The sequence below is a fragment of the Limulus polyphemus genome, unplaced genomic scaffold, assembly GCF_000517525.1.
Source record: "Limulus polyphemus unplaced genomic scaffold, Limulus_polyphemus-2.1.2 Scaffold5279, whole genome shotgun sequence".
In the NCBI taxonomy this organism is placed as follows: Eukaryota; Metazoa; Arthropoda; class Merostomata; order Xiphosura; family Limulidae; genus Limulus; species Limulus polyphemus.
The window spans coordinates 45,953-58,273 of NW_013670889.1; the positions used below are offsets into that span (position 1 = coordinate 45,953).

Here is a 12,321-nt window from a genome sequence, read left to right on the forward strand (position 1 = left end):
TGGGCATCCCTCTAGCCTCTCACTCCTTTGGGACGAGCATGAATGAGGTTCCTTCAGTAGTTAATGCATGACCAATGGATCATGCATTCTGATCCATTGGATTATCCTGTCTCATTACTCGAGAGCATCATCGTCAGTTGTGAATGGTGGTTGGATTGGAGCAACACTACTATGGGGTACCCATTCCACCATCTCATCACCAATGCAGTTTCTCATCCAATTGGGTGTGTTTTACAATATTCACTTAAGTTGCACTCAACCTAACCCCATTAGGCTTCAAGTCATGTAAAGAGCAGTCAGGCTTTTACTTCTGTCTCCTTCTCCTATTGTGCAGATGGTTCTTACTCTTTTGGGGATGTGGGCATCCCTCGAGCCTCTCACTCCTTTGGGACGAGCATGAATGAGGTTCCTTCAGTAGTTAATGCATGACCAATGGATCATGCATTCTGATTCTTTGGATCATCCTGTCTCATTACTCAGTAGCAACACTACTACAGTTCCACAGCAGGATATCTCAGATTACTCATCCAGGAGGCTTTCATTCTCGAGACTTTTGTTTTCATACCTTGGAGCTTCTCTACTGGGCTCATTCCCATCATATCAGTCTTTAAGCATGTTATGTTCTAGGAGTGATGAATTTAATTGCAGGTTACTTGTCTCGACCCAACGGGATTCTTCCGATGGAATGGATGCTACATTACAAGGTTTTTCAGTGGATTTCAGGTTTCCAACAATCGATGCCTTTGCAGCTCATTGAAATTCTCAACGGCAGTTGTTTTGTTTCTCTGATACCTCAAGCATTGGCAGTAGATGTGTTGAGTCAGGACTGGAAAGGTTTACATCTGTATAACCCTCCCCAAATTCTGCTTTTGCCTGAGTTCTGACTATGGTTCATTCTATTCCCTGTTGAGTTCTCTTGGTTGCATCATATTGACCAGCTCAAGCATGGTTTCTGCTTTTTCAGTATCTGCATGAATGTCCACTTCTAACTTTTCCACATTGGCAGTCTTTATTGAGACAACCTTGATCAGACATTCTCCACCCAAATGTTTGGAAACACAACCTTCATGCTTGGAAGATATGTGGTCCTTTGTCCAACATCAGGGTTTAACTGTTAAGGTTTCTTTGTATTTAACCAAATCTCTCAGTAGGCCAACCACGATCATTTATTTATCGTCAATTGTGTATTCACAGGCTCTTAAATCTTCTTCACCTACATTATCCCATTACCCTCACAAGATGGCTTCGCAACTGGATTCACATTGCCTATAATGGATTATCGTCACAGGAGAGGAATCTTTTACATGTCACATCTCACCAGATTCATCATATTTCTATGTCATTAGCCACTTGGTTGAATTGTCATCTGGAAAACATTGTGCGGGTAGCTATGTGGACTACTAATACTTTCCTATATCATTACTTATATGATCTGGCAGCTTCCTCTTTTGAGGGTTTTTGACTACCCCGTAGTTATTTGGACCATGTCTGTTAGACTAACCAGAAGTGAGGATTTTCCTCATTCATATACTCTTTTGTTTCCAGGGTCCCTTTATTTTTCACTGGATCCCACTGTATGGTGAGTGTTGCCCTGGCAGGTATGCTTTCTTTTCTCAATTCTGCACTAGCAACCACTTTCACTATAATTTCTACAAGTTGCAACAGGCTCTGTTGAAATGGGGTGTTCCATATAACCATCTGAGTGCCTACTGGATGGTGTACTACCTTATTATGGACTGCCACTCATGGACATTCACGAGTAAAGCCTAAAGGACTCTTGCCCGTCCCTGCTGATCTTCAGGTTGAATAAATTGGGATCAGTTTGCTTTTACAAATGTAGGGAACTTGATTCAGCTATTGCACAGTTTCCAGAGCACTGTTCCTCAGGGCTCCCCAATGTGTTTTACCCCCCAGACTCTACTGGTGGAGCTCAGGAGTCCTTACCACCCCTAGTTTTCAGTCGCTGGGGTAGACAGAGGCTTTTCCTCCAGAGTGTTTGAGTGTGTTCCTCCACTGTTGGAGAAAAGGGCGAAGTTGGGGGTCCCTCCTACTAGGGTCCCTGGATGTTTTTCCCAGATGTCAGTAGGAGTGGCACCAGTCTCTGCGGGAGGCTACTCAGAATTTCAGCTCAGATCTGATATGAAGCTACCCATTGGGGTGTGCTTGGCACTTCTCTGTGATCAATGTCGGTTTCGTATATTGTTCATGGAAGGCAGTCCACTATCTCCTCATAATTCCGAATGCAAAATGGTCCTATCCTAGGTCCTTGGTTGAACATAGGTTCCATGTCCTCTCCATAATTCCAGGGGCAAGCAGAATACTCCTTGTCCACTTTGTTGAGGAGTGAGGATGAATATTCATAATTCCAGACTGGATGAGTTCTGTTCCTTAGGCTGAGGGCGGCATACACGATCCTGTCATTCTGAACCTAGGCTGTTGCCTTTTGAACTTCTTCAGGTAGAAAGTTTGTCCATTTAGGTGTTTCTTTCCTTCTTGTTGTGATTCCAGTGGTGAAAAACACATCACTCTATGGCTACAGGTTGGGATCCCATCAATATTGTATATATATATATATATATATATATAAAACATTGCAGTCCAATAGTTCTAGCCACCAATGTGAGATATAGATACCACGACCCATATATTCCAACCCTGAGTTGTGAAACCTTGGGTTATCTGGTTGGGGCTGGCCTATACTGACGATTAATCATATTCTATTCCATCTTTGATATAGGAACTAAGTTCCTGGTGTAGAGCATATCTGTTCTGGATATAGTGCAGTTCCCCCACTCTTGTACCATTTTTTATCTTGGTACACTTCTGTTCTATACAGATGTTTTCTGTAGTGATCATGTTTGCACAGGCTCCTCCACCTTCTCAATGTGGGATTCTAGCTATAGTATCAGTGGATGGTAAGTATATTTTGGAAGTTAACATTTTTCATAAATTGAAAATGTATTTCCAATAATATTTACCTCTGCTGACACTCATTCCTCCCCACTAAAAGCTGGTTTATGTTTCAAAAAGTGATTACATTTTTGAATGAAGTGCTTATATAGTACCTATATAGAGGGTGCATTGAAGTTGGTACAGAAATTTGCAAATTAGAATTTGCCTAAGGCATTTGAGTGGAGTATAAAAGACTGGAGCAAGTGTTCTCAATGCTTAGATGGGCAAAGAGTGGAAACCCTGGAGATCAAGAAATTGCTATAGTGTCAGCAGAGGTAACTATTATTGGAAATACATTTTCAGTTTAGGAAAATGTTAACTTACACAATATGAATGTTAACTAAAAGCTTACATAACATGAATGTTAACTAGCAGCTTACATAAGATGGATGTTAACTAACAGCTTACATAAGATGGATGTTAGCTAACAGCTTACATAAGATGGATGTTAACTAGCAGCTTACATAAGATGGATGTTAACTAGCAGCTTACATAAGATGGATGTTAACTAGCAGCTTACATAAGATGGATGTTAACTTGCAGCTTAAATAACATGGATGGTAACTAACTGTTTATACATGAGCAGTGATCTTCATGACAAGCATTAAATTTGTACTTTATGGATGATTGTTTAGTAGAATATTTATTTCCAATTAAAGTATTTTTGCTAAGCAAACTCATAAATCTCAGGATAAGTTTACCAGCAAGAAACTGATTAATACATATTCTTCACTGAGGAATTCTAAATAAGAAACAGCTTGATAGACTTTAATCCTTTTTACCTGCATTATATTCAACAACTTCTGAATTTTGTTTATCATGCAGTGCTCACTGTTTCAGTTATAAAGTTCTTTCAGTTAGTGAATGAGTTCAAAAATAATTTGAATATGTCAGCATTTATGCCAGTAATTTAGAAGATTGCATGTAGGACTGTTGAGGAAAGAAAGTATTTAATTGCAAAGATTATGAATCAGTAGGGTAAAAGAAATGAAAAAAAACTTAAGAAACCTTTTTCAAGGTATGATATTTTCAGCCAATAGTTTTAAGCATCTCATATGGTTGATAAATATTTATCTGGCTATAAAATGCTTATTCTTTGTACTACCAAATATTTTCTTCTGACAGAGATGACTTGTGGCATCATTGTGCAGTTACTTGGGATGGCCAGAATGGTGACTGGGCCATCTACTGGGATGCACATCTCAGCTTGTCTGGGTCTGGTGTGGCTGTAGGAGAGAGACTGTGGGGTGGACACTTTATTCTTGGACAGGAGCAAGATAGCCTCGGAGGAGGATTCAGTTTGACTGAAGCATATACTGGAGATATAGCTGAGGTACAACAATATGTCATAAAGGAACACAGCCAACATGTCTTATTTTTTTAAATTGAGATATTGCTGATGTATACTGGCAAGTTAGTTAGCTTCATAACCATAGCTGAAGTATAACATGGAGACAGTTGGAGACAAAAGCAATATTCTTTACTCATTACTTGATCTATACCAGCAAATTATTGAAGGATGTAACCAACGTATTATACTCTTTACTTGCTATCTAGTTGACATGTACCAGCATATTATTCAAGCATGTAACCAAACTAAATGTATGTATATTTCTCTTACAAAAGCGCAGTCGCATAACCTTCAACCACAACTCGTTTTTAAAAGCTTGATTAGTGCATTATTTATTCTCATGACTGTTTATCATGAATTAAAATTACATATAGTTAAATTACATGTTTTCCAAAAGTTTCAATGAACCCATTCCATAGCAGAAGATCTAAATATTATTATAGTAATATAATTCTAATATTTAGAAATTGGTTTCATTATACTTCCATTCATAGTAGAAGATCTAAATATAATAATAATAATAAAATAATATTTAGAAATTGGTTTCTTTGTACTTTTGGTTATATTAGAAGATCTTAATATAATAATAATAATAATAATAATATAACTGTAGTATTTAGAAATGGGTTTTATTCTCCTTCCATCCATTTTAAATAATTTGTTTATTTAGGTGTCAGATATACATATCTGTTTAAGTTTAATGTGAGTGTTATGATTTAGGTAGTTTGAGTATAGTGCAAATGTTAAATTTAGTTGATTTTACAATCGATAGTTATCACAGGTTTGTTATATAAATGTGTGAATAATACGTTGTGTAGTTCAGTTTTTGTGAAATGGTGCTTGTTGTATTACTGTGTCATGTTACTAGGCCTCAGTCAGGCTATTTATAAATATGCATCCAAAATGTAGTTTCAAGTTAAATTAATTAAGTGAGAGATATAGTCAGATAGATCTAGACTGCGTACTGGTGAGTTTAGCCATAAAGATGGTATAGTGGCAGTTTCTAAGTGAAATTATCCCAGACTGTATTACAATAACAGAGTAGAGAAGAATAATTCATCTTATCAAAATGTGTTCTGAAGTAAATGAATCAGTCTGTGTGGACTTTGACGAAAAAAGACACTTATTTAAAACCCTTTGTACAACTGTGATAACTAAAAGTGTAAAGAACATTTGTATATAATGGATAGTTGGAAACTTGTTTATGTTAGAATAATATGACATTTCAACCACTAATTCAGTAATTTTCAAGTACAAACATAGAGCAAATTAAATTGGAACACTGTTATAGTAGTAATAGCAAGAGAGACAAGACACGATTGAATGTCAGTAAAATTTAAAGTGAAAAACGTTTCATCTTTAAATGATTTGTTTAAAATCATATACTTAGATTATAATAACAAATGTAATTCCAGGGATGTAATTATTTACATAAAAGTATGAATAGATAGTGAGTCTCGTAACTTAATTTTATGTAAGAAAAGGGGCACACCTATGGTGACCAAACTAAAGAAAGGAATAACTTTAAGACCAGACAAAACATTACTTAATTTAATCTATGTATTTTATCTCTCTATAGATAAAAGTGCAAGTATGTCAAATGAAACCAATACCTTCATATCACATTGCATGGATTTACAACTTAGATCATAATGGAAGTTTTCCCCTTCCAAGCTTCAAATGATTAATTTCAAAATTATAACATGAAATTAAAAACTGTTATTAAAGTTTTTTTCTTTGTGATAATTGTTTTTTTTAAATGTGTTAATCATATTATGTAAGAATTTATAGTTGTTTGTTTCTCATAGTTCAATGTGTGGGACTTTGCCATGAATGCAGAGCAAATTACAACAATAAAAAAAACATGTGGGTTGCTGGGAAATATAGTGACATGGCCTGAAGTAAAAAATCATATTCATGGAAACGTTTCAATTTTCCAAGACAACCAGTTGTGTAATGGTATGTTCTTCACTTTGTTTTAGCATTACAGTACATATTTCACTGAACTGGAAATGGAAACATTTTTAAGGATATGATCAACCTGGAGCTATTTATACTTTTCTGTTCTACTACACCTTGAGTCTTCCTCTCAGGCTTGACATAGATACTCCTTGAGGCAGATTACAATGTAGTGATGAGTAGGAGCTCCTTCTCTCTAACTTAAAAGGATACTTTCTAAAACAGACTTTAAATATGTGAAGAGCATTTACTCTGTGCCTCTAACTTATCAAGGATACTTTTAAAAATTAGCAGAATGAAAGTTAATAGAGAAAAAGCCCTAGGATTATGCTTGTATTAATGCACTTAGCTTTCTTTTCTAACTTAATGCATGGTTATTAGGTGTGAATGTAAAGAGTTTGTATTTTTATTAAAGCATTAGAAAATAAAAATCAATAGAGCTTACATTCTGGTTTAAAACTGTGGTAATGCATTTTAATTAGATCTCAATGAAAAAGTATTAATTGTTGATTTTATATCTTTCTAATTGAAATGCCATGCTGAAGATCAGTGTTTTACCTTTTGACTTTTCTTTCTTTCTTTAGATATTGGAGAGTGTTCAACCACAGATTGTTTATGTATCAACCAAGAATCATCACTGCGTAAGTTTCATAAAAATGCTTGGATATTCCTTTAATGGGAATTGACAAATTACACTTAATCAAATTTTGCCAGTTACAGATAATTAATGATTCAATTTAAATAGAAATGTAACAACTTTCACAAACAAAAATGTATCTCTCTGAAATCAATCACTATTCTTAAAGGAAAGTATTTTCATAGCAGTTATTGAATTATAAAGAGTTTTTAGTCATACAAATGAAGTACTGAGATGCTATTACTTTGAAATTAATGAAAGATCTAATATTTAAACGAAGTATAGCTTATATTTAACTTACTACCAGCTGAAGGCCTCATTGGCAGTGGTGTTTAATGCATAAGATGTGAGGTCAAGATGCTATTATTTTCTTCTTACTGGAAACCAGTAGCATAAGGCTAGTAAAGGAAAATTTCTAAAACATTATTATCAGTCTTATTTTAATGTAAGAATGCAAAAACTGTTTTAAGTTTTGTTTCTAGTTTACATAATTGTGTTGTCATGGTATTTACAGGTACCCTGTGTTGGAAATACATACCAACCTGTTCCCCCAATCCTTGTAGCAACAGTCAGCTATGTAAGCAGACTTTAGATGGGCATTACTACTGTGAATGTGAAAAAGGCTATAAAGGAAAATACTGTCAGTTTGGTAAGTTGTTGTCTATGTGAGTGGAGAAAAGTTATAAAGAAAACCACCATCAGTTTAGTAATTCCAGATATACCTGAGCTGAGAAAGACTATAAGGGAAAACACCGTCAGTTTAGTAAGTCCAGATATACCTGAGTTGAGAAAGACTATAAGTGAAAACACCATCAGTTAAGTAATTCCAGATATACCTGAGCTGAGAAAGACTATAAGGGAAAACACCATCAGTTTAGTAATTCCAGATATACCTGAGCTCAGAAAGACTATAAGAGAAAACACCATCAGTTTAGTAAGTCCAGATATACCTGAGCTGAGAAACACTATAAGAGAAAACACCATCAGTTTAGTAAGTCCAGATATACCTGAGCTGAGAAAAGCTATAAAGGAAAACACCATCAGTTTAGTAATTCCAGATATACCTGAGTTGAGAAAGACTATAAGGGAAAACACCATCAGTTTAGTAATTCCAGATATACCTGAGTTGAGAAAGACTATAAAGGAAAACACCATCAGTTTAGTAATTCCAGATATACCTGAACTGAGAAAAGCTATAAAGGAAAACACCATCAGTTTAGTAAGTCCAGATATACCTGAGTTGAGAAAGACTATAAGGGAAAACACCATCAGTTTAGTAATTCCAGATATACCTGAGTTGAGAAAGACTATAAAGGAAACACCATCAGTTTAGTAATTCCAGATATACCTGAGTTGAGAAAGACTATAAAGGAAACCACTGTCAGTCTGGCAAGTTCTAATCTGTCTGTGGAGAATGCATTTTTAACAGAAAGTTAGATTTTTTGTATATAAGTTCAACTGCTAAAGTGTCAATCATTATATTTAACACTAGAAGGATTTACTTTGAACAGCTAATGTCCAAGTTGTAAGTATTTGTTACAAGAGAAGACCTTCAAAAAGATGGAATTTACTGGAGCTCTTAAGATTCAGCTCTTAAACTATTGACTTTCTCTGCTTGTGGGAGTACCTTTAAGATGTATTTTGTACAATTATTGGTCTCTTGTTTTCATTTATATTTTTATCTATGCTGTATTTGTTTCTACTTATCATTTCTTTCCGAGAGTTAAGTAACTAAGTGTGTCATTAAGTTGTTTTCCATCATGTCTGTTATCCTTCACTTCCATGTATAGAGATCAGTCACTTAGAGTCTATATTTTTTCTGCTTAGAGGCTATTATCATAGTCATGTATGTTGTATTAAAGATTCTTATCATACTCATGTATACTGTACTAATAGGTTCTTATTGCATTCATGTATGCTGTACTAATAGGTTCTTACTGCAATTATATAGGTTATACCAGAGATACTCATTGTAGTTATATAGGCTGTACTACAAGTTCTTACTGTAGTCATGTAGGCTGTACTACAGGTTCTTCCTGTAGTCATTTAGGCTGCACCAGAGATACTCATTGTAATCATGTAGGCTGTACTACAGATTCTTACTGTAGCCATGTAGGCTGTACTACAGGTTCTTCCTGTAGTCATGTAAGCTGCACCAGAGATACTCATTGTAATCATGTAGGCTGTACTACAGGTTCTTATTGTAATCATGTAGACTGTAATACAGGTTCTTACTGTAGTCATGTAGGCTGCACCAGAGATATTCATTGTAATCGTGTAGTCTGTAATACAGATTCTTATTATAGTCATCTATACTGCACTTAAGTTATGTCCTTTGAAAATACAATTTAACATAAAAATTTCATTGAAAATTCATAACTTTTCTTCTTTATAGACGAATGGATAGATAGATTCATTTATTAAACTATTATATTTATTGTTAGATATATCAGTTGTATATAGGAAGAAGTAACCAAATTTATTGACTTAAGTGTTATCTAGTTCCTATAGTTTATTAAAAGTACACATTTTTCTTTTCTTTTCAGATGTTAATGAATGTTTATTTGAAAATGGAGGATGTAGTCATATGTGTACCAATACACCTGGATCTTTTTTATGTTCCTGCCCTAATGACATGAAACTTGGAGATGATGACCTCAATTGTTTTGGTAAAGTTATTGCAATTTTATGGTTTTTATGCAATTTGCAGGCATGGACAAGAGATTTTGAAAGAGGGGGGGTACAACTTTTGGATTGACTTACCTTTGTTCTGTTCAGTATTTGGTTAATGTTTATATTTTTATGTTCAGAAACCCCCCCCCCCCTACATCAAAAAAGGTTCAGTTTATTGGAAATTAAAACAGGTTTGGTCAAAAACAGCTATTTGGCTATCACAAGTGAAACTTGGCTTATCTTGCTTGAAGAGAGAGTAAGATAGATAAGAAGCTACTCCCAAATTAATACTACAGCACACTTTCAAAAGCCTAAGCCATATCAACATGCTAAAAATGATGAATTAATACTACAGCACACTTTCTAACGTTAGATACTGTTGTTTATTAAACATCTCATACCAGTAGAAGGCTTAGGTAATTGAGCTGAAAGCTTGTGCATTGAAAAAACTAAAAAAGAAAAACGTGGTGATAGTCCAAATAAGTTACTTAATACAAACATTCTGTGAATTAGAATTTTTACTAAAGAATATCAAGAAAGTAAACATGTACTTGCATAATCTCTTGCAAATTTATATTTGTTGTAAAGATTATGTTTCATATCAGTTAGAAACATTTTTGTGTTCAAATCATTCATCAGCATTAACCAGAATAATGCAAACACATTTTAATATGAGTTTTCTAGAGAGGTATACATAACTTTACCAGGTATGCATGCATTAACTAAACAAGGAAAAAACTTTTCTTACCAGAAGTATGAATTATTGCTTTATTTGCCAAACAGTTGAAAATATAAAATTGTTTGCATTCATTTGTTAACATTTATTTAATCAAATATTTTTTGGAAATGACCAATTATATTTAATTCACATCCATATTTCAGGTGTATTAAACACAATTTTTCCTTTTAAAATAAAATGAGTACCAAAATAATGTATATGAAGAGAACATAGTGCTAGTAAGTGTTTCTTTTTAATGTGGGTAAATAGAGTAATAAAAAAATATATGAGCTCTAAAAACATAAATGAAATGAAAGTTGCATTTAACTCTAACAGTAAATTATAGTTGCTGACTGGTCCAAAGATATGTATCTAAAATATTAACTTTTTCTTTTTTTATGGATTTGCAATATATTGTTTAATCACTGTTTTTTTTAATATGAGGTTCCAAATTATGTGATATCTCCTTGTTTGTAGACTTTATATTTTAATTAAATTTTTTTTCTGTTTCTTTAGCTACTAGTTTCTGTGAAGATGGACATTTGGTGTATTTGGTGAGTCATATGACCTAATAACTGATTATGAACGATAGAATTCTGAACTTATCTTTAAATTTTTAGTTTCATTTTGTTTCCTCAACAAGAAAACTTAAAATCCATCAATACTTAATAAAGATTGTGATATTTAACTTCCGGTACTTAGTGAACATTGTGATCAAGTAACTCAGCTATATTTAGCTTCCAATACTCACTGAGTGTTTTGTTCAGGTACATCAGTTATATTCACCTTCTAATCCATACTGTGGTCAAGTAAGTCAATTATATTCTGTTTCCAATACTTATTGATTGCTGTGATCAAGTAAATTAATTATATTCAGTTTCTAGTATTTAGTGAGTGTTGTGATCACATATTCATCTTCTAGTTAGTTTTGTATTTAATTAATTAATTAATGGTAGTAATATTCTCTTTCCAGTAATTAATGACATTTGTAGTCAAATAAATTCATTTATTCAGCTCTAAATACAAATTTTTATGGAATTCTTTGTTTTTATGTCTCTTGAGTGCAGAATGGTGAGAAATGGGAGAAAGATTGCCAACAATGTGAGTGTCTTGATGGCATAGTGATGTGTCGGAACTTAAGCTGTTCCAAAGTTACATGCAAACAAGTAAGTTAGTATCGTATACAGAGTTAAAATTCTATATCTGCCAATATCACAGATAGAGACAAAAAGACATATAACTATACTGAAGCTTATGAATTGTAGTAATATAGTTCCTTCATTAGTAGGTTCTTCTAAATTATCTGTGCCTAACTTTGTTAAAAGTTTGGGGGGGTGCCAAAAAGTATTTAAAGTAGGGTGGCACATGCCCCTTCTGATTCCCCTATGCACCACATCATATACAGATGTTATATGTCCTAAAAGTTACAACTGGACATAAAATGCGATATGGCATACTACCTATGCCATAAATCAGTGTTATTTCAAATTGTCATTTCTCTTAGAAGATGAAGTGAGCTTTCTTTTCATTACATCTGGATTTCAACAGAGATAAGTTCTACAAAGCATTATGCAGAGGCTTCACACTGAAATGTAGTAGGGTCCAACCCATCACCAAGTGAAAGTTAGGGTGTTCCATTCGAAAGAACTATTGGTAATATATATATATATATATAGTAGTATGTGATAGGCTTTCACCTTTTTTCTATTTTATTACCACTCCAATTCTTTTATGCTGACTTACATACTTGTGTCCAACCCAGCAATTCATTGAAAATACAACTTAAATATTTTTGATAGTCTAGTATAATTCATTACCACTTAAAATAAATGCCATATCTTCATGGCCTTTCATGCATTTTATCTCACAACTGAAAACATCCATCAGAAGATGTGTATAATGCAAAACAACAGAATTTAATGTTTACTCTACACATAAAAAATTAAAGGTGAATATATATATCAGGCCTACAAGAGGTGAACAAATAGAATTTGAATTAAATTAAAGAAACACAATAAAGTATCACTATTT

The 12,321-nt window shown here is 33.8% G+C and overlaps 1 protein-coding gene across 2 annotated transcripts in view; it reads left to right on the forward strand.

Moving 5' to 3' along the window:
- The window catches only part of LOC106472373 (sushi, von Willebrand factor type A, EGF and pentraxin domain-containing protein 1-like), a 64,459-nt gene that overhangs the window by 43,412 nt on the left and 8,726 nt on the right, over positions 1-12,321 (forward strand). For both annotated transcript variants that reach the window (XM_022400959.1, XM_013933013.2), the window contains exons 11-17: positions 4,078-4,285; positions 6,112-6,262; positions 6,847-6,903; positions 7,414-7,548; positions 9,446-9,568; positions 10,807-10,844; positions 11,358-11,456. In XM_022400959.1, the coding sequence (XP_022256667.1) occupies positions 4,078-4,285; positions 6,112-6,262; positions 6,847-6,903; positions 7,414-7,548; positions 9,446-9,568; positions 10,807-10,844; positions 11,358-11,456 (811 nt within the window). The remainder of the gene's footprint in view (positions 1-4,077; positions 4,286-6,111; positions 6,263-6,846; positions 6,904-7,413; positions 7,549-9,445; positions 9,569-10,806; positions 10,845-11,357; positions 11,457-12,321) is intronic.